The 27,761-nt window shown below is 42.1% G+C and overlaps 1 protein-coding gene across 1 annotated transcript in view; it reads left to right on the top strand.

Moving 5' to 3' along the window:
* GRIK2 (glutamate ionotropic receptor kainate type subunit 2) overlaps window positions 1–27,484 on the top strand; it is a 1,513,871-nt gene extending 1,486,387 nt beyond the window's left edge. Inside the window, exon 16 of the mRNA XM_069235474.1 lies at window positions 25,788–27,484. Coding sequence (XP_069091575.1) covers window positions 25,788–25,952 — 165 coding nt within the window. The 3' untranslated portion in view covers window positions 25,953–27,484. The remainder of the gene's footprint in view (window positions 1–25,787) is intronic.
* Window positions 27,485–27,761: the final 277 nt, after the last annotated feature.

The following is a 27,761-nucleotide window of genomic DNA, read 5'->3' on the forward strand; positions in this document are numbered from 1 at the left end:
CTGTCTTCCCTTACCCCCCCAACGTGCAGCACCCACCCTGCCCCTTTTGGGTGCCTTTGCATGGCCTCATTGATTTGGAGTAACACAAAGCAGCGCAAGTTGCTGCATTGCCTTACTCTGTGCCAGAGAGGCATTTCATGGGCATTGTGGTAGGTTTTGCTATGCAACACCCATGAATTTAGATGCTGCTCCAGATTTACAAAATGCAGTAAATCTGGGGATGCACCAATATCTTCACCTTCCCAGGGGAGTCGCAACGAGCAGAAATATTTTAATTTCTAATTTTTTCCTTTTTCTATGTGTTTCTGTTTTGCAGCTCTCTGGACTGTTTTTGTGCAGGAAGGTGTCCCTTCATGCACAAAAACAATCCTGTATGCAACACTTCATGGTGCACAGGTGCCTGCCATGGCGCTAGGCAGCCAACTGTTCACCAGTGCAAGGGGAAGGACATGAATGCACTGTATTTCATAAATACAGTGCATTCCTGCCATTTCACATTGGTGTAGGCAAGCGCAGAAAGAAGACTTGCGGAGCTGCCCTATGCCAATTCCCCATAAATATGGGCCCATATCTTTAGCTGAGAGTGGATAATATGTAATTAGGAGAAAACGTCTACTAATTAAAAAAAATATCTTGATGATTGTTATGTTGCATTAAATGTTTTAATAGCTATGGTTGAATTATAAAGCACTGTGAGTGGTAGTCCATCATCTGCTGGTCCCGTTCACAGAACCATTTACATGTGTAAAGTTTGATTTATGAATACAAGGTATGCACAAAAGCTGATTTTGCACTTGTATATCCTTTCACTCTTGCAAAATATCACACCACAATGGAGTAATAATGTGTATGAGTCCCGTTCAAGGAGTAGGGCAAAGTTATTCCAGTCAGAGTTTTCTTGAAAATCTTATGAGCATCCACAGTGTATCTTTGACAAGTTACACCCTGGAAATGGTCCAGGATTTTTTCCTTCCTATAGCAGGAGTAAGTACCCTTTCCACGTTGGGATGGAAAAAGGAACAACTTCAGAATTGTTCAAAGTATAGGAAATAGTGTTTCTCCATAGATTTTTTTTTTTTTTTGTGGAGAACAAATCTGCTTTTGCTCGAAGATGAAGACATTTCTCCAGTACTAAATGCTCATTGCCATTAACAGGAATTCAGAAATGTGACAACTGGGGGAGTAGCTTGGTCAGCAAGATTTGGGGGGTGCAAGTTTCTGATTTTCCAACAATCATGCTGGCATATAATCTTAATATACATTATACGACAAGCAGGGTCCATGAGAGGGGCCTAATGAGCAGTGGGAAGGGAAAGCAGGTTGGTAGGGGTACCAAGAAGGAAAACACAATATTTTGTAAACCAACCAACATTTTTGAGCACTTTCAAAACAGAGTGGGAGAGAGCGTGTTTGCGTTTTGGTCTGTGTGTACGTAAAACAATTCTATGTGAAATCAGACATACATCAGACCATAATCGACTGAAAGCACATGTACTCAACTGTTTTTGAGAAAATATATTTGTTAGGGGGTGTAAAACTACATACATCCTCCCTTAAGCTACACCTCTTGTGGCAACAGTTGCACTTCTGGAAAGCATTGTTAATTAATCAGAGTTGTAAGTCTGCACTAAAGCAGGATCGTTGCTCTACAGGTAAAGATCCCCAACTTTTTTTGCGAATTGGACCCTGTGTTATTTATGAACAATGTCTACTAAATTGGTTAAGTGCCTCTATATTGTTTTTTCGCTTTATCCAAAAGTGTTTTCACAACTTCCACATTGCTTCACACTGTGGCCATATTTTATTCCAAGTAAATTGTCAGGGTAAGATAGTATGCATGTGTGATTTCATCTATATCAATTGTTATGACAGTGGAGATGTGGCGTCATATCATTAGTGAATCTGGGTTGTCATTGATGGCGCAGCTGGATGAATTAAATGTGATGCTAATAGTGATGCCTTTAGATATGCTAGTTGTAAAGTCATCTGTGATGAATGTGTAAAGGCATGAAAATTGAATTTAGGTTATATAAGGCATAGAGGTACCTTAACAACATATTTTAAATTTTGAAGTTTAGGGTATGAGCCCTGTTATTTGGGACACTTAATTGGCTTTCTCTGCCACAGCTGATATTGCGCTTTATGCACTATGCCTTTTATTTTCGTGAACTTCTTGTAAGAAGAAAGTCTGGCGGTTGGCGGAGAAGTGGCGGTCTTAACGCCAACAGGTTGGTGGTAAAAAATTGGAATTATGACCATAGCGGCCATGGTCATTCGCCACTTCTCCGAACCAACTGCCAGGGTGGAGAGGACCGCTGGGCTGGAGGCTTGGGTCTCCAGCCCGGCGGCCGTCACAAGACAGCCAGCGATATCATGAACTGGCTGACCGCTATGGATTTCATGGGGTTGGGTACCGCCATGAAATCCTTGGCGGTAAGAACTATCAGTGCCAGGGTCTCCCCCACCCCCAACCCCCACCCCGAGTCCTTCCCCGACACCCCCCACCCCCGCCACCTCCCAAAGGTAGTAGGACCCCCCTCCCCACCCCCACCCCTGACATCACTACACAGACACACACCCGACATGCATGCAGACACCACCAACATACATACCCGCACACACATGAACAAACATGCCAACAGACACACACACAGTCATACACGCACACCCACATTCAGACATACACACACACACATCCATACAGACATACATACAGGCAGACACGCACACATTACCAAACACACTACATCCCCGCATGCATACACGCACTCACACACCCCCTCTTCATATTCCCACGCACACCCCCATGCACGCACACAACACCCCCATCCCCCTCCCCTAACGGACAATCAACTTACCTGGTCCGTTGATCCTCCGGGAGGGGACGAGATCCATGGAGGCTTCTCCACCGCCAGCACCCCGTAAACAGAACACCGCCTCGCCGAATCACGTAACATGATTCGGTGGGCGGTGTTCTGTTGACTGGGAGGTGGGTGGAGCAACCTCCACTTCCCCACCGACCGCCAGTATGGCTGCTGGCTGCTCTCCATCTGGAAAAGGACAGAGGGCTGCCAGCAGTCATAATTCGCTGAGTGGAAAACCAGCAGCACTGGTGGTCTTCAGCACAGCGGTCCCTCAGCGGTCTTGTGAAAAGACCGCTGAGGTTGAAATGACCCCCATAATCTTGAGGCTGACATCAGTCACCTACCGAAAATGATCATGGGCCCTGAGGAGATGTGTTTACAGGAAAAAGAGAGGGGAGGGAGAGAGCACATAGAGACTAGCCCCTGAAGTAGGAAAACTAAAGCTGAAATGGGACCACTGTCACTGGCATCTATGTCTGGAGCACACTTTAGCCATGATGTTCCACCAAGCTTTGATTACGTGAACAATATCAGAAACATGAAAAAGACCCCTACCACCATACCACTTCCTCCCTTAGTTATGTCACTTACCCAGTGCACGCTGACGATAAACCGTGACTAGCCCCATGGTACACCAGGACCCCTACTCTAGAGCTGATGCAAGCCTCAGAATGAAAGTGGAGCTCAGTAACAAATGTTAAGCAAGAGAAAAAAATCTATAAGGACTATGAGCTGATGTAACTAAGAAGAAGGAAAAACAACAAAGGTGGACACAATATCCAAGTTTGAACTGACTCTCTGCGAAGGAGTTGGACCCACCACTCCATGGTCATTGCACTCAGCGGGGACCACGGCTTCGGTGCAGGCAGTGGCACAGAGATGGACAGCAGCACTGGTTCCAAAGTCGATGTGGAATCGATGAGCTTGGTTTCTTCTTGGTTGCACCAGAACTCAGTTCCTAGGGCCCAGGAATTGGATTTGGCACCATTTGGCACGTCAGGACTCTCAGCAAGAGAATCCAGGTGCTGGCAGATGAAGTCATTGATGTCATTGAGACAGGAGGCAATCTCTGTCCAACCCCCTGGAGAACCTCTGGAAGCAGGATGTAGAAATCAAAGTCTAGTCCTTTCCCTCCCAGGACAGAAGCCGCTAGCAGCAGACCAACACAGCAAGCAACAGGCAGAGTGGCAGTCACCCCTACAGCATCCAGCATCCAGCTCTTCTTCCTGGCAGATTGTCCTCAGTCCAGAAGTGTTCTAACAGTGTGGTGTCAGAGGTCCAGTACTTATACCCATTTCTATCTTTTAAGTATGCAAATTTCAAAGAGAAGTCTTTGTAGTGCACAAGAGCCTGTCATTCCCTGCCCTGGTCCCCTGGCACGACTCTCACCCAGTAAGACCCATCAGCGTGGTGATGGACCATCAGGATATGCAGGGCAAACCTCAGCTCCCTTTGTGTGCCTGTCTAGAGTGAATACACAAAGAGCCCAACTGTCATGCTGACCCTGACGTGTTTTCTGCAGACAGGCAGAGGCACAGAATGGTTGAGCCAGAAAATACTTTCTGAAAGTGGCATTTTCCAACTTACAATTCCAAAAACCAACTTTACCAAAAGATGCATTTTAAATTGTGAGTTCAGAGACTCCAAACTCCAAATCTCCATCTGCTCCCAAAGGGAAATTACACCTAAAAGATATTTCAAGACAATCCCCATGTTACCATGTAAGCGAGATAGGTCTTGCAATAGCAACAAATTAAATTGATGGTATTTCACTTTCAGGACATGTAAAACACATCAGTACATGTACTATCTTTTAAATACACTGCACCCTGCCCATGGGGCTGTCTTAGGGGTGACGTACAGGTAATAGAAGGGAAGATTAGGGCTTGGCAAGTGGATGCCCTTGACAGGTCGACATAGCAGTTTAAAACTGCACACACTGCCGATGTAGGCCGTAGACATATTTACAGGGCTACTCATGTTGGTAGCACAATTAGTCCTGCAGACCCACTAGTAGCATTTGATTTACAGTCCTTTGGCACACACCATGCACTTTACTAGGGACTTACTAGTAAATCAAATATGCTGATCATGGAGAAACCAATCGCCAATACATTTTAGACAGAGAGTATACGCACTTTAGCCCTAAAGCCAACAAATCCAGGTCAGAAAAAATAGGCAGAAGAAGGCACAATGTTTGCGATAACCCTGCAAATGGGGCCAGGTCCAACAGAAACATATTGATCAATATAAAATATTATAACACCTGTCCCAAGATGAAATGTCCTGCTTCTAAGAAAGGAAGAGATCTAATATACGCTTTCTGAATCAATACCACTTAGGCTATTTCTTTTTCTTGAGATATATTCTAGGGCCCAATTTACAACGTTTCTTGCTGGCAATATTTGTATCTTACTCCTGACTAAGTATATCAACTACAGCTGAAAAACCAAGCCTGATTCATAAACTCTGTGCGCATTCGTTTTATACTTCAAGCCAACATGTGCCTTATCCCTTAACTACAAGAAATGAGAAAGATGATTTCTGGCAAAAAAGTTTGACTAAATTGTTTTACCATGAGAAAGTGTGCATTTTACCTATATATTTGTGAGTAGGTCAAACATCAGCCTCGAGTGAGAAAGAACTAATCACAGAAAGTATTTTTTAATCAAACATACGTGTTCTAGTGAAAATGACATCTCGGGCTTTAGGAAGACATAATGAATCCTTCCTACCTACTTGCCACCATTGGAGACTCCATTATTCAGAAGCCTGCTCACCCAGGAGGCATGACCAGCATCCCTGCAGCACTCCTAAGGGGCAACAGAGACAGCTGTGTGGGATGCCTTTCTACCTGCTCACCAGCATTGGGGACTCAATCAACTAGGAGCCTGCTCATGCAGGCGCCAGCATTCCTGCACCGCTCTTAAGCACCAAAAGAAGCCACGCCATGGAACACCTTTCTACTAGCTTGCCACCATTGGGAACTCCATTATCCAAGGGGCTGCTCACCAAGAAGGAGGCAACAGCATTCCTTCAGCACTCTTAACCTCCAACAGAGACCTCGGTGCCAGACGCCTGTCTACCCTCTTGCTGCCATTAGGGACGCCATTATTCAGAAGCCTGCTCATCTTGGAGGAAGAGTCAGCATTTATCTACTGCTCTTAAGTGGCAACAGATACAACAGCCTAGTATGTGTGTGGGACGTGGCCGGGCATGTGCCCAGGCAAAAACCAGGCCAAGCTTCATCCATCATTGCCTGGAGGAGCCCAGGCTGGGACACCCCTCTGACTTCTTCCCCAGAGGTACTGACAGACTTTCTGCTTTTTGTAATTCTTCTCATTTTTCCTGCCAGCATTTGTTTGGACACTCTCTATTGAGCATTTATTTGGACATTTTCTATTGAGCTCACTTTCTAGTGAGCAGGCACTTCTAAACTTAACACTAATACATCCTTGGATGGGTTACTTCCACATGCCTTGGGGTGCTTAACAAGGAAATCCAACCAGCAGAATGCCGGTTTTCCCTCTCACCTTATGCCACCTCAGGTGGAGCAACCACAGATGCTGCTTGAGACAGATATGGTACTGGAGACCCAGCCCTTATGGATCAGGATCTGATTGCTCTTCCACGTAGCTCACCCATGACTACTGATGATGTTCAATGAGGTTTAGCAGAGCTCCTATTCCCTTAGAACCAGAGGTGCAGGTGGTCTCTACAGCAGGATTGGAGGTTGTGGGGAAAAGGAAGAGGGTGAATATTTTCTCCAAATCTAATCATCCCTGAGTAACCATCAATAAGGCAAAAGAGGTGGACACACATGACAAAGACTGAATAAAGGTCTTACTGGATTTTTTTTTTAGCAACTCATGTGTGCTATGATTTCTAATTTACAACAATATTTGACTGGATGGAGGCAATAGAAACTAAGGTATTTAACTGTAAATCACCCTTGGCACCTCATACAGCACAGGTGACCACTCTCCCCCCCCACCTTATGTTGTGGTGCTGGGAAATGCGCATCCTCTCAAATCTCATATCTCAGAGAACCTCATCCAGTTAAAAAATAAGATATCCCACTGGATGGGTGTGTGCTCTTCTCTGAGCATGTGTAGGTTGATGGATTGACACAGCAAGAAGGGTGAAATGGATTGGAAAAGACATAAAGGGGGTCATTCTGACCCCGGCGGTCTCTGACCGCCGGGGCCAGGGTCGGCGGGAGCACTGCCGACAGACCGGCGGTGCCCCGCAGGGCATTCTGACCGCGGCGGTTCGGCCGCGGTCAGATGCGGGAAACCGGCGGTCTCCCGCCGGTTTCCCGCTGCCCTGCAGAATCCTCCATGGCGGCGGAGCGCGCTCCGCCGCCATGGGGATTCTGACACCCCCTACCGCCATCCTGTTCCTGGCGGGTCTCCCGCCAGGAACAGGATGGCGGTAGGGGGTGCCGCGGGGCCCCTGGGGGCCCCTGCAGTGCCCATGCCAATGGCATGGGCACTGCAGGGGCCCCCGTAAGAGGGCCCCACAAAGTATTTCAGTGTCTGCTATGCAGACACTGAAATACGCGACGGGTGCCACTGCACCCGTCGCACCCCTGCGACTCCGCCGGCTCCATTCGGAGCCGGCATCCTCGTTGCAGGGGCATTTCCGCTGGGCCGGCGGGCGCTCTTTTGGAGAGCGCCCGCCGGCCCAGCGGAAATGTATGAATGGCCGCCGCGGTCTTTTGACCGCGGTGCGGTCATTTGTCGGCGCGAGGCCGCCCGCCAAGGTCTGAATCAGGCCCAAAATGTTTTGAGGATGACTGTGTGATAATAAAGTTCAACAGGTCTTTAGCTGTTGGGGGAGTCCTTACATCCATCAAGTGTGCTCATAATAATAGTCTATCTACTGCAAGTTTAGCCCTCCCTCTGGGTTTTTTGATTGGCTTTGGCCCTAGTCACATGTCAAAGCTGCAGGCTCAGCATCCACGTGATGAGCTCTCAGCCTCCTATTAGATGACCACCTCAAATAGATATGCTCCCCTGAGTTCCCTTGATGCCTGTGATTTACTGGTAGTACTAGATAGTCTAAGTGTTGGTGCACAGTCTCTGCAGGCTCCCACTGCTGTAGATTTTAGTTGACTTCAATCCCATGAATTTAATAAGCTGGAACATTGCAGCAGTTCTGGTTAAATTCCAGGATGTGAACTTGGTAAACTTTATCAGAAGATGTGATTTAATCTGTTTGCAAAAAACCTGGGCTACTGGCAACTGCTTCTTTCTGGAGGGGTACATGTCCCTCTTTGTTCTTGCCACTGAGTCCCGGGCTGGCAGAGCCAGAGTTGACCTGATCATTTTTTATCCCTGACAGCTAAAGGAGGGTTTGAAGTATTATTGATGGGGTTTCTACTCTCCAGGTATTATCATGCTACTTTGCAGGGTCTGAAAATACTTTGTTGTTGAACTTTTGTCATGCCAAAGGCCAAAGGCCTGTTAAATGATGTCTGTGATATCCCTACTTTTAGTTCCTTCCTGCGTCAGATGGAGAGGACCAAATGTTCTGGGGTTCGTTTTTATCCGGACTGGGTATTTTAACATCCATCTCTGTGCAATCCACACGTAACATCCAATGTGGTATGTTTTCTGGTGGGTTGCAGATGGAACATTCTTATGAAGGCTCATTCTGAACTAATTTAATCTTGTTTTTTTCCCTTGATAAGCTTATTGCCTCTAAAGTACCAGATTTAAATCCTACTTTACAGGGATGGGAATGACACAGTTATTAATTTTTATTTTTGTTTCAGCACTCATCTTCCAAAATATCTCAAACACTTCTGTTCCACAGAGCCACTTCAGCTATCAAAATCCAGTTTGCCTATCTATTTGCTGGTCTCGGTGATGTGAGTGACTCCCCAAGTGGTTAGCAGTATCTGTAAGGTAGTCAGTAATGGAAGGAGGCTCCTGTGGTCACAAGAAGTACCTGAAAGTTTTAATCAGTCCCCTTTTTCTAGTTGTGAAACTGAGTTCCCCACCTTTTTGACAATTGATTCTAACCCAGCTATCCAGGTGACCTTAAAATCCATCTCTCACAATGGTGCATACTCCGTTGGAAATTCCTGCACCCCAGCGGGCACCACAGCACCTAAATGGTTTGGTATGAGCTGTTCTCAAGTGCTATGGATTTTAAAACATGCTCTGAATACCAAAACCAGGGATTCTGCTATTATTAAGAATTGCAGCAAGAAGTATAAGGCGGAAATTGGGAGGCACAAGAAGGCTCGAAGAGATATTGTGATGGGTCTCTAGATAGAAGAGGAATACATCCTGTCCAAGTAGACACCCCAACCATTGTCAGGGCAAGACAAGCACACAACCTAAATTAACCTGTGCTCACCCTTGGTAGCTTGGCACAGAGCAGGCAGGCTTAACTTAGAAGGCAATGTATAAAATTTTTGTGCAACACACACCCAATAACACAGTACATATACCACAAAGAGACTCAAAACAGGATTAGGAAATAATAGGGTATTTATCTGATTAAAATAAGACCAAAACGAGAAAAATCCTATCAGTAAAATACAAGATACATAATTTTAGAAATATTATGATCACCACAGTGCTGTCAAATCACTAATGACTCTGTTTTATAATCTTGTTGCAACCACAGTGGTTTATAAAGTAACTACAGGTTTGTCTCAGTTGAGATTGGTAGTCACAGGGCTCATGAGCATCATGTCCCCCACGTGCGAGTTTGGTTGTTCAGACTGAGGTGAGGTGGCAATATAGCGAATGGTGAGGAAATGTGGGCCAGTAGCCATTACTCCGTATCCCCAATAACCCTCAGTACCTTGTTTATTTAGAGCTGCCTGTGTCTGGCTCTGAGACTCTGCAGTATGGTGTTGGGTCCAGTGACAGTGGTCTTTGTGTCCGCTCGGATGAGGGGGGAGCCGCATCCGGAGCGTGGGTGTCACGCTGGCGTTCTCCTTACTGGCCCCTGCTGACCCTTTATGACCCGGGCCACACTACACACTTCGGTGGCATCCTGGCAAGACCACTGCTGAAGGGCCCCTGCTAGGGGATCAGCTCTGGGTGCGGTAACGGTCTCCGAGCAGGTCCGGCGAGACTCCAATCAGCACGCAAACAAGAAGTGTGACTGGTGGCATCTCATTTAAGCTGGGGCTCAGGCAGCACATGACAAGAAGCTCTGGCTGAGGCAGGACACAAAGTGTAAGAATTAATGGCCATGGGTCATAGAACGCTGTCCCTAAGATGTCTTGGCAGGGAGGGCAGACCAGAAAGCCCTTGTGGAAACTCTAGGTTCCAGGGAGATGACATTTGAGTCCTTGAGATGCAGTGTAGGTATCAGCAAGTAAGCACAACAGGGCAGAACAGCAGTTCCTGGAAAAGCCAAATCTGACAGAGTTGCGGTCCTGACAGTCTTTACTCCAGCAGAGTCCCCTTGAATCCAGAAGTGTACTGATTTGAGTGGGGTGCAAACCCATTACATATATACTACAAGGTGCCTTTTTTTATCGGGGATGGCTTTAAAAGGTTTCTGTGAAGTGCACATGTTTATAGGGCTATTTAAGTGAGTGTCACAATCAGTGCTGCAGGCCCACTAGTAACATCTAATTAACAGGCCCAGGGTGTATGGCATACCACTTTACAAGGGACCTACATGTAAACTAAATGTGCCAATTGTGGATACACCAAAGTTACTATGTTTAGGGGAAAATCACATACACTTTAGTGGTAAAGTGCAGAGAGTCCGAAGGCCAACAAAAAGATACAGCAACAAAACAGGTGAAAAGTCTGGAGTAAGACCACCCTAAGGATATCTGCTCTAACAGTAATTTACTAGAAGCAAGTATGCTGAAATGTAGCGACAAATTTTTGAGTATTATTAACAATCCCATATTTGCATCAGATGATGTAGCATTTCTTGACTCTCATATTAGTGAAAATAGTTGTGTTTCCCACTTTGAGGGAAATTATAGTAATGTTCCCCCTGCCAACTATGGTAATGAAGGTAATTGGGTGGAAGGTGTCTTTAAACTACGATTCACATTTGATGAGGTCGGAAGGGCATACAAAGTTTGTCTAAAAACAAAGCCCCAGAACCCCATGGTACACCACCAGACCTATCCATAAATGATATAGAGATCTGTGCCCCAATAGTGACCCAAGCTCTAAATGCGGCTATTGTGGTGGGCCCTCCATAGTCACGAGCTACTTCTATCATTGTACCTGTATTTAGGAAAAGTGACAGGGATAATCCCCAATGTTACAGGCCCATCTTATTGATTAACTCAGTAGCCAAAGAAGCGGGATGGGCTCTTTGGGACAGGCTGTGTCGTGGGCGGAGGATCATAATATTCTATCAGGAGTGCAGTATGATTTCTGGTTGGGCAAGTCAACTTTTGACCAGTGTTTAAATGTAACATTTGATGATCAACAAATATACTGCTGCTCACTAATTCTCTATCCATTTAGCTTTTATGGATGTCACCTCAGCCCTTGATTGGGTTAATAGAAACAAATTGTGGCAGCTTATGCTATCAATTGGGGTGGACTGGGGCATTATTTACCTCTTAAGGGACCTCCAAATTAATACTGGAGCCTCAATGCATTACTCTAAAGATCTGAAATGCTCATGTTACATTAGCATAGGGAAAGGGGTAAGACGGATGTATATTGGCTCCCTTCCTGTTTACCCTTTAAGTAAAAATCTGGAGCAGGCCCTTATAGACACTCATGCTGATTGTTCTTTGATTGGGTCTCATCCCCTGCCTATATTACTTTATACAGACGATGCAGTTTTATTGGCTAAAACTGCAAGTGGCCTACAGGTTTTACTGGACTCCTTTGCTGCATTCATGGAAGACCTGGATTTATCAGTTAATATTAGTAAATGTGATGGTTATAGGCCCCCATTCAATGAAATAATTTACCATGGGAACTCAATCATTACCCAAGGCCAGGGCGTTTTCACACTTGGGTATATTGTTTGACTCGTCTTTAAGTTGGTGCCCTTGGCGGATGGCAAAAAGCAGATCTTATGAGGCCCAATGCAGCAGTCTTTAACTTTGCTTCTAGGCTGGGAAGAAGACCCACCAATGCACTATTGCAGGTTTACCATGCTAAATGTATCTCTCAAGTGATCTAGGGGAGTGGGATCTGGGGGTACACCAACCAGAATCAGTTGCAGATAGTTGAAAATATTTTTTAAGATGACTTTTATGTGTTACTCAAAGTGCCTCAACCTTTGCTGTACTTGAGGAACTGGGAGCAGGGTACATAACTGACTTAATAGCTCTCCGCCCACTTCTCCTTTTATTAGACATTTGGAACAGGAATGAAGTTAAGCTGAATGAAGCGATCCTGAAAACTGTCCGGCCCTTGATCACTCCCATTATATTCCCTACCTCATGTACGATAAGGAAGCTTTAAGAGTTTAGGTAGGGATGAATTATTCAATACACCTAAGAGCATAGATAAGGCTGATCACACATGGAGAAGAGAACATTTCATGAGGCAAGGTGCCCGTTAGAGAAGAAGCAGCACCTTCAGAATCCCTGGTACCTAGATTTATTTTGTTGGAATCAGTTCATGGAACGGAGCCCTACCTCTCAGCTGTGAAGAGTAATTACAATCGTTTTCTACTCACTAGATTAAGGTTGGACCTATTGCATTACTTGTTAGCTTTCCCCGGGGCAGGAAAGACACCCATGCCCTTGATTCCTGTGTCTCCTCAGAACACTTTGCTTTTAATTATGTTTTGTAACTTTTACGCTGTTCCGAGGAAAACCTACATTATTCCCTTGTGAAAACATGCAAAGTGTACCTGAGTGCATCCAGCCCTTTTGTTGGTAGATATTGTTTTTAACGTAGTCTGTTTTTTTTTTAGCTACCATGAGGTTGAGAAATAGATGTGATTTGTGACCTGTGGATTAATTTTAGTTGGGGACTTAGGGTATTTCTCAAGCTTTTGGTCGTGTGCATTTTCCCTTTTTATACCTGCATCCTAACTTGTATCCTGTATGTTTTATTTATGCTGTGTTGCTTTCATAGGTTGTTCAAAAAACAAATATAGCGCATTGATGATGATGATGACTCCTACAAAACTTTGTGGATCCAGCCCTTATGTCTTGAAAAATACATTTAAGGTATGACTGAGGAAGGGAGGAATGACACCAGAATTAATCAGCCAGAAGAATATATTCACACTGTAGCCTCATTCTGTAAGCCAAACCCCATTACATTTTAAGATTAGATTGTCCAGGGAGCAAACTAAACTGGTTTTGCAACCGCCTTTCTAAAGCCGCTCCTGAAATTGTTGTGCTCCATCTTCCAGCCACATTATGTAGATCTTGTTGTGTTTAATAACTCACAGTCTAGAATGTTGCGGAATGGAGACCTCAATCTCCATACCTCTTAATTCACTGTTGACATAATGTCCTTATTTTAGGATTTTTATACACATAATGAAACGATAGTTACTTCTCCTGTGCTTGTGATGCAGTATCTGGCCAGTACTTCACAGCATTCATTCTCTTCTCCACTAGCGTCAGATTCCAATTTCCTGCATCCCGGACCTGGAATTCAGTTCTTTGACCCTCAATAGAATAAATGGCCCTGCTCACCACTGGAAAACTGTGACTATAAGAAATGCAAGTTACTTATCCTTGTAGAAACTCTGCGAATTACATTATGTTTTGCTGGACATACACACATTTTTTGCAATCTGCTTTTGAAAGTCACTTTTGTGGGCAATGGCCTGTATTGTATTTCTTCTAAATCCAGCCTTAATACAATTGATTCCAATTTACCACTATAGAATTTTGAAGAATTCAACAGAACAAGTCTAGGCTTCTCACTCTTTTTCTGCATCAACGGACAACACAGGACTGTTATTTTCTCTTTTTCTCTTTTGTATCAAGCTGAGTCAAAGGTAAGATCATATATCAAAGACTTCCTCCCTCAGCTGTGTTCCTCGTTATGCTTCATTATGCGTCCTTTCCTTGTGAGGTATTGTCTATCTATGGGCTGATTCAACCCTGTACTGTGAACAGGGATGTCCCTTCAATTCCTCTGTATACGCTATAGGATTTTGGCAGATTGTTCAACAAGTACCCTTTAAAACAACCAATCTTGTGATCATCCTCTGTGCTACATCTGCTTGCCACTTTGAAATAACAACTGGATGGCTCTGGTACCCACAGCACTCTTATCAAGAGTCACCCCTGCCCTGAAATCTTTACTTGTGCCACTATCTCTTTGGCCTCTGGGTTACTGCCATCTGTAGAGGTCACTCAGTAGTGACCACCAACTTAAAGCTGCAACTGCTACCTGGATTCTTCAAATGGTGTAGCTTCCATGAAGCATTGAACACCGATTTCACACACTCGTCTACCGTCTACAGCTGGGAGAGAGCTGCATTTGAGTGTGCCCCACGAGACAGAGTTACATTTTAACAATCTTCCTGAGTGCACTTCGTATGACAACTTCACCAAGTCTATGCAACCTGATAACCCACTCAATAAGAATGGGACAGCAGTCTGCAGAGATTTGTTATGACCTATAACATTGCTCCATTTCAGGGGAATTTCAAAGTCATTTTAGGAATTTCCTTGATCTTCGAAGTGTCTCGGGTGGGGCTTGTGGATTTACAGGAAGAAGGAACACAGAAGGGAATAGCTATGCAGAAACTTGATATCCAGTTATTATGGCCCTGTTAGCTCCTACTGAAACTCACAGGCTGTTTTGTGTTTGTTTAAAATCCTTCTTTAGCTTGGTGTGAATCTGGCAGAATGGTTTTGAAACTGAGCAACGTTGTGATCGTCAAGTTTCGCAACTTCTATACGCTTAAATCCATGTTCTGGAGGGGCCGCTCACTTTCAGAAATGAATTGGGGAATGCCGTTGGCACATACAGCTTGCGCCTACAGCAAGATTGCGCCTAGGCTTGCAAAAGTGCAGCCATCTTTTAGCTTGCCTAGCCTGTCTCCATCATGTTTCCACTGAGTTAAGCGAACAGTCACAAAACAATTGTAGGTTACACAATAACTCTGCTTCCCATATCAAACTGCTCCAGCACAGGCGTGAACACCCAGTTTAATTGCAACAACGATTTACAGACATGTACAAAAAGTACAACACACAATGGTGCTGTTTTTTTTATTTTGGCTGTATATTTCTGCCGTTTTCACATTTGAATGTCTGGTAGTTTAATTTGATGTCTGAATCACAACACATTGTAGTGTATAAACTTTCTCTTTTTCTAAACATTTTTTTGTCTAGCAATAGCTGTTCGGTAGATTCAACAAAAGTGTCAAATGTCAGTCAGTAAGTTCTGCTCTGCTTGGATCATTTCAGGAATAACTTCACTTTGAAGTGCTCTCTCTCCCTGCACAGACCAGCAGCAGCTAAGAGAAGTTCAGTACCATGTCAGTCTTCTCAACAAGTGCCTGGGGTCAGATGTAAAGAACTCCAACTGATTCCTCGAGGCTAGAAAAGGCTCAAACCATTGATGATTCCGTGTTGACCAACTGCTGTTTACAGTAAAATGTGTTATGGATTGTCACTTGCTAGAAGGATGCTCAGGGCAAAGTTGTTTTGGTTCATCTGGTATGAGCCTTTTAAACATTGCAGCCTGGTGGAAAGTGAGCAACATTAATTCTTACATCCTGCAATTTTTAATGAATATGCCCACATTTCAAAATATATTTTACTCTTAATTGAAGGTTATTCTGCATGTAAATTTTCACTAAAATCATCTTCTTTTCCTAAATGCATTCTGTGGCCAATGACTAATTTTTTATTAGAACCAGATTAAAGTACATTGGGGCAGATTTAAAAGCCCCTTGCGCCACATTAGCGCCACCTTAGCGTAATGTTTTTGATGCTAAGGAGGCGCTTAGGTGGCCACTATTAATACCTTGCATATTATGCTTTTCCCCTTTTAATTGTACCCGGTATTAGTAGTAGTGCCAAAAATATCAGGTGTTACTGTTGCCCAGCTAAAAGGCACACAATATCATAACCTCGGCAGCATTAATGATTTGGGAAGTCCTACTGGAAGTTTAAACTTTGGGCTAGATTTATTGTATTTCCCATTATACAGTGCATTACTGTCCTTTCCTAGTGGTGGTGCACTTATGGCTACCTAGTGGCAATGCAGGTACCCTTGCACCATGCGTTGTACGCATGATTGTTTTTGCACAGGAAGGGACACCTTCCTCACAAAACTATCCTGAGAGACTTTTTAATTTTTGTAAGTGTGCTGGCAAATGCACACTTTGCGGAAAAAGCCAGGAGAAATAAAGAGATTTCTCCTTGTTATGCCTCACCCGTGGAGACGTAGCATTTTGACACATGCCTAGGTCTACCTGGCCGCGAGCAGCATGCATTGTGACAACAGAATGCAACTATAATAAGTTATTAATACTTAAGCATTCTATCATTTTATTCATTTTTGCTTCAGATTCAGAAACGGTATGTAAGTGCAAGGACAACACAAAATATGATACTTAGGCGTAGAAACAAAACACAAAGACATTACAACCCTAGCCCTCATGCACAACATAAATCACTACCCTTATAGGGCACATAACAAACATACTGTTGCCAAATACAGACACTGTCAAAGGGTTGTTCCTTCCATCTGATTGATGATCTTTTGAGATCCCTACGAGAGGGCATACAGATATGCAATCCTCTGTGATGCCACAGCAATGGTGGTTCAAAACTATACAAACGTGAATAACATAACAATCCCACAAAATAGCCTGCTACCAGTACAAAATCTCGACAGGACCTGAAGCACTGTATACATGCAACTATAGCACAATGCCTCTGCCAGACCTTGGTATGTTTTCACGTCCTGGATGAAGTCTGCTTTATTCAGGGTTGTTTTTAAACTCGGCTCAGTGAAAAGCGCTCTTAAATCTAGTGAAAGGTCTCACTTGACATCCCCTTCCGAAGTCTAGCTATCTTGCTGTTCTTGCAAATCTTTTAAACCCTCACTGGTCCTTATGTGTTTGTTTCTAACTGCATGTCAACACAGTTTAATACATAATTGTCTCATATACAAGAAACAGAAGGAATACAGGCTGCCTTGGATACGGTTGACCATGACGCTCTAACTCAAAGACTCCATGAAGCCGGCATACAAGGGATTGCTCTCGACGGGATTACTTCCTATCTTTTAAAAAGAGCAAATATCATCCACTCGCCCCCCTTCTCGTCCGAACCCTACCTCACAAAAGCAGGGGTCCCCCAAGGGTCAATCGTCTCACCTCTGCTTTTCAACATCTACATGATATCTTTACCAGAACTGATCAATGATTTCCATCTCACATGCTACAACTATGCAGATGACACACGAATACTACTTAAATTAGAAGACCCCAAAAACATTGAAAACTCACAAATCTTCAGTTGCCTCAGAGCCGTTGATCAGTGGATGACCTGGAGCCATCTCAAACTAAATACCTCCAAAACAGAAATACACATATGTGGTGACTGGAAAAGTTATGACCCTCTGTGCGTCTGCCCTGACGATCTCGGACAACCTCCTCAATTACCCAAGGAAGTTAAAAACCTAGGAATCACCATGGATTCCAAGTTAACTATGAATGCCCAAGTAGACAAATTAGCATGCACAAGCTTCATCACCTTAAAGACTTTACGACGCATCTTCCCCTACCTCGGATTTCCACACAAGGTGCAAGCTACTATCTCACTTGTACTATCCAAACTGGATTATGCCAATTGCCTCTACCATTGATCATCTCTATCTGTTATGAAAAAACTACAACGTATCCAGAATTCCGCAGCCAGGCTACTACTACATATAAAGCCGCAAGCCCACACCTCCCCTGCCTTGAGAGCACTACACTGGTTACCCGTTGCCAGAAGATGCACTTTCAAGCTGCTTTGTATCACCCACAAAGCTATACATGGAACAGGACAGCTTTTTATCAGAAAGAAAATGACCAAATACATCCAACAAAGAACCCTCCGCTCAAGACTGGCACCCTGCCTTAGAATACCACCATACAAGAAAAAGACTATAGGTGGTACATCCTTCTCCGTCCAAGCAGCCAAACTATGGAATTCATTACCCCCAACTATAAGCGCCACAGATAACTTTCTTGTCTTCAGAAAACTACTCAAGAGTTGGCTCTTTCCTTCATAACCACCTTTCTCAAACAACTATGAACTGCATATGCCTATGTGGATAAATATTTTTTTCAGATTATATGTATATTTCTATTTATTTATAGTTTCTTTGGAAAATATGTATTGCTAATATGTCATAACAATAAAATACACACACACTCTTTAAACCTATCTGACTAAGTATTTTTTACCCATGATTCTAATTATGTATTGTATGTGCATATGTGTGTGTGTGTGTGTATATATATATATATGTATATATATGTATGTGTATATGTTGTTTCTGTGCTTGGCATGTTCGTGGATCATTGCATGGCTCCTGTTTTTTTTTGGGTTGTTATACTAGATATCTATGAATTCCTGCTCTCATCTTATCACACTTATCTACTCATCACTCTTATGTCATGTCTCTATCAAACTATCCTCCATTCTCACTCTGACTCATCCCAAATCCCTTCTACCACTTTCATCTCCTAAATATCTCTGCCTAAGCTCTTCCCTCCACATCTAACTCACCAAACCTCACTCTACCTCTGTGACCTCCCACACAACCCTACTAAATTCTCCTGCATTCATCTCACCCTGCTACTATGCTCTCCCTAACCCTTCCACATACTTTTCCCCCTCCACCCCCCTTTACTCATCCCAAGCCTTTGGGTTGAGTAAATGAAGGATATACTCCCAATTAACACCTCTGGATTTATTTCCTCCTCCACCCCTCCATTACTCCAGTCTAACTAACAAACTCTCATATCCGCGGCTCAAATTAACTCATAATAATACTAAAAACTGTACTCATTATTTAACAATACTAATCCATCACTAATTTCTTGTTGGGTTCCGGAGTAGCGTGCTACTCATCGAAAAGCGCTTCGACGCCTCGTCAGGGGTAGTAAGCGCTATATAAATACGATTACAATACAATACAATACAATACCACTAATGGTAAATCTGAGACTGCATCAAAATTCATGGGTGGATGCCTGAGAACACCAACGCTCCACCCAAGGAACTTCTCCCTACCACTGAGTAATGCTAGGCAGCAATTTGTACTGCCTTGCATTACTCTAGAATGCCGCACACATAGAAAGAGGGAAATAAAAGAGGAAATAAAGGAATTTCTCCTTGTTACGTCTCTGCTGAGGAGGTGTATCTTTATGTCACATTCCCACGTTTACCAGGTTTGGTATATCTTGGAATGTATTAAAAACCATGGGAGTTGCATGGGAACACTAGTTCAATGCCCAAGAAATGCCTCCCTTGTGCAGAGTAAGACAATGCAGCAATTTGCACTGCTTTGCCTTACTCCATATTTTGTAAGCCATTCAAAGCCATGCAAAGTGGCTTTGTGTGGCTTCAAAAATATGACTTAGTGGTTTGTGTCACACAGGTACCAAATTGCATGGTGCAAGCATGGCGCAAATGACTCATATACATGCCCCATAGTTTTTATGTCAGAATATCGCCTACAACAATATTGAAATACAAGAATATCAAAGTAAAATTACAGTTTTTCAAAATATCCAGTACTAATACTTATAATAGTAAAGACATAATAGCTATGACAACAGTAAACAATTCTGAAAAATACAGTAAATACAAAAATATGGAAGACCAAATTATATTCAACAAAATGTAAAGTTTTTAACTTAAAGTAGGCCTAACCAAAACATTGATTTCAATAATAGAGTTAATAAAATATATATTTTTAAAAAGATATTTTATTTGTACAATAAAGCTTAAATATGTATTAACATTTTATTTAAAAATCGATCAAACTTGAATGCAAAAGATACTTAAAAAATGAATTCACATTTCTAAACATGCAAATTACCAGCTAAAATATATATTAATCATAGAAATATCTTAGAAAATAAAGCAAATTGATCTATAATCTCAAATAATTAACCTTTCATTGTTTTACATTCAAATATACACACATACACATAATTATAATATATAAAATTTCACATTTAAATAATCACACTTTAAACATATATCTTTTTTATAAAGTGTACATATTATGATAAAATAGTTAACATTGTTAAACATGCATTTCCTTAACAACTATTTGAAATAATTTGATAAATAATTATAACAATTAAACACATAACAAACCTTACTAAAACATGAAATGGTGCTATTCAACCGCCAATAAAGCAAACATTAGAATAATTAGGAAACTAGAGAGGGAAATGCACTAATCTGATTACAGTCACACAAATGTTGGGGAAATACATGAATGTGTGTAAAATTAGAATTCTGATCTCAGTTTCACAAACACTGGGGAATATGTATTTTTGTGGGGGATGAAAAAACACTCTTCTGGCTGCACACTTGCCTTACTCTAACTCCATTCCTGCTAGCAATGGGAAAAATGCATGTACATGGGAGGAGGCAGATACACAGTTCTAACTCCATTGACACTTAAATTGAGAATTTTTTTTAAGGTGTGTCAGATTTAATATTGTATTTCTAGTCCCCCAAAATAGTGAAAGTACATATATTTTTGTGTGTGTGGAGGGTATTTTAAGTCCAATCCAGTATACATTGGGTGAGGCTGTTTATTGGTGGAGTGAAAGATAGGCATCTGATTTACAATTCTAAATTGATCCCTACTAAGAATTGAGATAATGCATATATTTGAACAGAGGCTGATTTACTTTCCTAACTCTAATTCCATAAATGGTGGGATAGGTGCATATACTTGGAAAGGAGGAGATTTACTATTCTAATCCCAGTCCTACTAACACTTGGTAAAGTGTATAAATTTAGGGGTCATAATTACTATTTTAACTCCTGTTACACAAACATTGGGGAGAGTGCATATATTTGAAGGACCTGAATTGCTGTTCTACATCCTGTCTCACTAACATTGGTTAAACCAAATATTTAGGAGGGGTTACTGATTCGCTGTCCTAACTCAGAAAAAGAAAAGTTAAAAAAATATTATACATTAAATAAGTGGAAATAGATATATTATCAAAGTCATGACATTTGTATTATTATTCATTATAAAATATTTAAGCAAAAGATGTAATATTACAATTACAACATATCAAGTATTAAATATTTTTATTTTTAAAAGTTGTGGAAATATAAAACATATACAAATGTCTACCACCTTTTGATAAAGAGGACAACCTAGATTGTGTATTTGTTCTTTATTACTAATTTACAATCCTTTTTCAAATGGTAAGTATATAGGGCCTGTTTTAGAGTTTGGCAGATGGGGTTACTCCGTCTGCTATTACGGTTCCATTATATCCTATGGACATTGTAATACGGAGGATAGGATATCCGTCACATTTATGACGGAGTAACCTGTCTGCCAATCTCCAGATTAGGCCCTTAGTAACCTGTGATCAGTGCCAAAGCAAACATGCACTGCTGAAGTCAAAAGTTCAGAATATTGCTGATGAGACCTAATTGATTTGACAATACTTGTGTTCTATGTGAGAACCTGTGTTACGTTTAGAAAAAATTGACATAGCCAAGAGTATGCTTCTCCCAATTTTTTTTTATCTTTAGATACAGTATTAAGGTGCACCTTTATTTATCTTGTCAGCATAGGCAATGTCTGTGTACATCTCATCAAGTAACTTCAAAATGGTTATGCAGATGTGGTTATTCAAAGGTACAAAGGGTTAAGTCAGTAGAGTGACCAAGGGAGACAAATGCAACATTCATGATATGGGTTCATCTGAGTAACTAAATGAAAGCCAAAGGTGCTGGGGTATGTGACGCAGACAATGCTTTGCAGATTGAAAATCTGTGTGTAGGAAGGATGCCATGTAAAGACAAACCATTTATTATTGAGAAAAGTAGGATTTTCAAAGGACAGACATGCAGGCAGTGGCTAGATTTATAGCTGGAGTTAGGTTCCTAGCAATCAGGCATCAATGCTTGACTTACTGTCTCCTGTGGGTTTAGGACTTTTCCCCAAATGGTTGAATTAACCTCAGCCACTGGCAATCACTTAGGCAGCATCTCAGTCAATTGTTTTTCATCCACTATCTGTGGTAGCATGGAAGCCAAAAAAACAGTGGGTTTGAATGCTAGCTGTAGTGATTGTCAGTAGTTAGTCTTACTGTAATCATTTTTCCCATCACCTTTTTTTGTGTTTGATGTTATGCCATAAGTGGCTAAGGTATGCTGAATCATGAGTTCTCTGCTCACTGCACCACTAGAGCTAAGCTACCCCCATCTGAAGAGATCCAATCAGGAAAAAAATCCATCTTGAGTTGCTTCAGTTCTGGTTAAGAGAGGACCTGGCCTTTATGTTGGACTGTTCCTATTGGAGCAGGTTCCTCACCTTTTGGGTGTTCAAGTATTAACATTAGCCATACAGAATAACAATTCAGAAACTAGTGTGCAAGATACAAAATGTCCATGCTCTTAGACTGATGATAAAGAGAGGTTTTGGCAGGGCGGCATTTGGGATGACAGAATGTGCATGCCAGGAGTCTTAAAGTCTTAAGGCATCATAAACATCCTTAGAAGCTGATTTTGTCAACCTTTTAAATATTGATGAATCTATCCTAAGTATAAAGTGCAATTGCTGATGGTGAAGATGGGAAATGTTTGAAGAGACAGATAGGGTGGGCAGTCTGGGAGTGTGTTGCTGGCTACAAGGTCTTTGGGAATCAGAAGAATTTATTTCATAGTGTGTCCCATTTGCTAGGAGGTGCACCTCTATCTCTCCCCTGCCCTATGACTGCACCACCACCACAAATGGAAGCTTACCAGTCCACCTGAAAAGAGTACAATATTCAAGGCAAGCCAGCCCCGCGTGGCAAAGACATATCTGACCCCCCTCTTTAAAATGGCTGGGGGAATAACAGAGTACCCACAAGCATGGCCAGTTCTTTTTGATGTCTGGTTAGTTATATGACAAGATGCTTTCCACTTTACATCCTCCTCAATCTTGCCCTCTCCACACCAGCATCAGTAGTGGCACCTAGTGGTTAGCTAAAATGTAGTGATAATCTGATTAGCATAAGCACACAAGCACACAGCTGCAGGCAAATGGCAGAAAAGTCAACAATAAATAAAAATAAGCAAGCAAAGCCCACTTAAAGCCATTAAGAATCACTAAGTAGCCAAAGACAAAACCAGGCGAGAATAGTTAATGACAGGCTTTTTCTGCTGCAATTCAGCCCCCATTTGCCTTTAGTTTCAGAGGAAAAATAAGCTGACTGCTCGGTTTTTTTCCCCCATCTTTTACCACAGTGCCCTAACTGCAGTAGTCATCCTTGCTGTCAGTAGGAGGATGTTGGTGGTAGAAGTGCACTCAGTGGGTAGAGTCATGCCCAAAGCAGGAACCTAAGAAGGAACTTCCTACTGTCTGTCAGCAGCTACAATCCCTAGCTGCAAATTGAGGCTTACATCGAAATTGCATCTCAGCTGAACCTGAGGCAGTAGCCTCTGGGACCTTCTGATCGATTTCGGGCACTGAGGCAGTCAACAGTGGGGCACCCGTAAAGCACCAGGGTGCTGGAGCACAGGTGGGAAGCGTCTGTTTTGGCAGGCTGCCTCAGCAGCTATAGTTGTAGCCTCCGCCTACACAAGATACACCTCAACGTCAGATACCATGGGGTATATTTACAAGCACCTAGTGCCACCAGACCATCACTTTTTGTGACACTCCGGTGGCGCTGTGCCATACGCCATATTTACAATGTGACGTTAAGCCACTTTTTGTGTCTTAACACAACTTATAAATATGGCTCGCCCATGCAGTTTTCTGTGGCAGAGGGGTGTGCAATGGGTGTTGCTGTGGGCGTTCCACCGCAACACCCATTGCTTTTTGACACTGCCCCATATTTAAAAGGAAACATAAATCTGAGGCAATGCCAAAACCTAACGCGACCCCAGGGGTGGCGTTACAGTGGCGCAATGAGAAGAAATACTTTTATTTCTCTTCCTTTCTACTCTTCCTGCAGCACAAATAGGAAGAGCAAAACACCATGAATGATTGTTTATGTGCCGGAAGGTGTCCCTTCCTGCAGACAAACAATCATTAAATAATAAAATAATGACTATGCTATTTCCATGTGTGCTGCATTGTGCAGCACAAAGAGGATAAATCACCATTATTGATTGTTTATGTGCAGGAAGGGATTCCATAAACAATCATTCCCTGCAATGCACACACCCTTGCACCAAGGTGCAAGGGTGCCTGCATTAGCGCTAGGCAGCTAAATTTAGTGCCAGCGCTAGGGGAAACACATCGGTGCACTGCATTTTTGTAACTACGGTGCATCCCTGCGTTTCTGAAGAGACTGTGCCCTTTCTTTTAAATATGCCCCCTAATGTTCTGTTGTGCTGTAGTCTAAATAATTAGAAGCTCTAAGGGACAGATTTATCAAAGGATTGTGTTGCCCTTGCGTCATGCAAGGTTACACAAGGCCAATGCAATCCTTAAGTCCGATTTACCAACTCATACAAAGCCACCTTGTGTGGACTTGTGTGGCTTGCTAAATCTGGAGTAATTCAAGGCAGCGCAAGGCACTGCCTTGTTTACTCTGTGCCGGGAAGGCGTTACATGGGTGGTGCATGGGTGTTCCCATACAGCAACTCATTCTTTCTGACACATTCCCAGATTTACCAAGACAAGTAAACCTGAGATTGCATCAAAATTGTAAGCCTTCCAGGTAGAGGGCATCAAAGAGAAATACCTTTCTAGGGAAATATCTTTACTTCTCCTCAATATTTTCTCTTTCTAAGTCTACTGCATTCCACAGCACACTTAAAAAGATGAAAAATGTACTAAGGATTGTTCCTGTGCTGGAAGGTATTCCTTCATGCACAACAACAATCCTACCTGCAACAGAGACAACCTTGTACCATAGTGCAAGGGTTCCTGGCTTGGTGCTAGGCAGCACATAGTGCACCAATACAGTGAGAGAGAAGGACTACACCATGACTAAGTAAATATGGTGCATTCCTGCTCTCTCCATTTAGCGCACCAAGATGTCTTGCTTCCTTGTGCTGCATCAAATATTGATAAATCTGGCCCTACATTTTTAGAAAAATACTGAATTTTCACATCAATACACATAGGTAATCCATCAAGTATGCACATTACACAAGTTTGGAGTAAGCAAATGATCATAAAGCATCTATCTATATGAATAACATGCATGTCAGAACTCAACATATACATCGATCAAGAGCGCACATGTATACAAATCAGGTTTTCATGTACGCTTGTGCTTAAACATACATTTTGCTCTGAACACGTGATTTCCTTGACGTTTGTGAATTTGTCACAATGTGTTTTTCCCTAAAATCATTGCGAATCTAAAGTTACGTAGCGATGATTATAGAACTTATTTAGATAAATGTGAATTCATTTCAGTAGTATATGTAATTGATGCAGGTTTGTAAATGTATAATTTGTTACAAGCATACTGCATAATGTTACCACTATTTGTAGAGGCAGATTATGCCCAGTCTCATGTGTACAGATATCGAGTGCTCTTTGTATCTGACATTAAAATAATTCTAAATAATAATTTTCTGTAATATTTTCTATAGATATTTGCACCACCTGGCCTTGAGCTGAGTGAAAGTGATGTTTTTGCATGGTGACATTCTAAATGAGCATTCAACTTCTTGATAAAACATTTGAACGCCAACGGTTTAATTCTTCAGGCTCAGACAGAACACTGTAAAAATGTTTTTTTCAAGTTCAAATTATGAAATAACCTATGGGACATTGTGTTTATTCTTACTCACCTCTTCTTTATTTGCTCCTCTAGAGATCCTTCTGTAGTGCTATGGTAGAGGAGTTCAGGATGTCTCTAAAATGCCAGCGGAGGTTAAAACACAAGCCGCAGCCACCAGTCATCGTGAAGACAGAAGAGGTCATCAACATGCACACGTTCAATGACAGAAGGTTGCCAGGGAAAGAAACCATGGCGTGAAGCTGGGCGTCAGGACACCCCAAGCACAAACTGTCAGCCTTTTTATTTTTCCGTTCCAAACTTTGCGAGAATGTTTCCTGTGGAAATATGCAACCTGTGCAAAATAAAAATGAGTTACCTCATGCCGCTGTGTCTATGGACCTAAGACATCTCTGATGTAAACAGTTGCAATGGCCAGACTCAAATAACCAACAACGCGGATGAACCAAGTTCTGCGGGGTTACACTGTTTATCATGGGTTCAACCATTCTTCTGAATGAATGTTACGTGTGAGTTTTGTGACTGATTTCAAATGCAGTCTCAGTGAGATATAAACAGGTTCATTTTCTTAAGTTCTACTGTTGCCAGGTGATTACCGACAAGAAATCTTTGGTTGAGCAAGCACTGATGGAATAAGTCAATAAGAAACGAGATATCGAAACAATATCTCACCCACAAAGGAGTATTGGTATATCCGTACAGACGCTCAAAAAGATGGAACAGGGGTGTTCTGGACAAGTACTACATGTCCCATTCTATGTGCCACAACAAAATCAGTTTCTGAACAAAGAAATTACGCTAACTGGAGGCTATAAGTTACTTTTTGGAAAGAAGGAGCATTTGAATCCCCTAAAAATTAGAAGTTATAAAATAATCCTGCAGATTATTCACCGACTTTTTGGACTGTGTGTGTCACTGCCATCTTGCAAAATGTCAGCAATCAAGGCAATAATGATCAATGATTTTATTATATTCTCAAGAAATGGAATTCTTTTGTGTAAAAATTGCAGGGATGGCTCAATTCATGGGATGTTTCAAAATTTCACAAGATTGTATCAAACCACCTCTGAAGGTAAATCGGTGGAAATTTCTGAAACTGAGGAGGGAGGGTAGAAAGGGCTTTTTACCCTATATCTGTTCACATTTTAGCCTCAATGGATTAAAAGCCCTGTTTTAGATACGAATTGAACCCTTCAGGATTGTTTGGCTGTCTTTCACAGTGGGGAAACTGACTCATCATCTAACAAAGATATATGTAGAGAACTTTCCATGAACCGCATTTCACAATGTGGTCAAAGTATTTAAATGATCCGTACTCTTGAGCAGTTTTTCAAAAAAAGTGTTCAAGTTTATTTGTGGAAATGCAAGATTTCTATGAAAATAGTTTTTGTATGGAAATTTTTGTAATACCTTTTATCAACAAAATCAAAATATACTTTCCTGTCAGGGGTGTTATGCCAAGCATGAATGGTAGTGTGTGAGCACCACCAACGTTTGGTGAAAATTATTTTTATCATGTTCAAGGAATCTTAAGAAAATATTTTCCAGTTAGATTATATAAAAGCTAGGTGCACTACCAACACTGCTTACCATCCAACACCCCTGGTCTCCACTAGGCTGAGAACATACTGTAATAAACAATTGTGTGTAAATGGTAAAATACACAGACCTCTTGACCACATTGTGATAACAGTTGAAGTGCACACAGTTTGCTGTTTGAATTCAATGCACAAAATAAAAAAAACAATAAAAATGGTTGTGTTTTTATAATGAATCTGTGACATTCAAAGAGATTTTTGTTAACAGAAACAGTTTTACTCACAATGTGTCAATCGTAAGCAATATAATGTACCATGCAAATAGCGCACACAATGGCAGAGAACTTCACATCTCAGTCCAATATACAAAAAGAGCATCTTTGATTTCTGCTAAATTCTAAGAAAGGAAAATGAGTAAACACAATGTTGTTATATTTCAAAGATGCCATACATTTTTGAGACACATCTGTATCTTTTTGCGGCAAGTCAAAGCCTCTGGCACTGGTCTTGC

Source organism: Pleurodeles waltl, chromosome 5, assembly GCF_031143425.1.
Source record: "Pleurodeles waltl isolate 20211129_DDA chromosome 5, aPleWal1.hap1.20221129, whole genome shotgun sequence".
NCBI lineage: Eukaryota > Metazoa > Chordata > Amphibia > Caudata > Salamandridae > Pleurodeles > Pleurodeles waltl.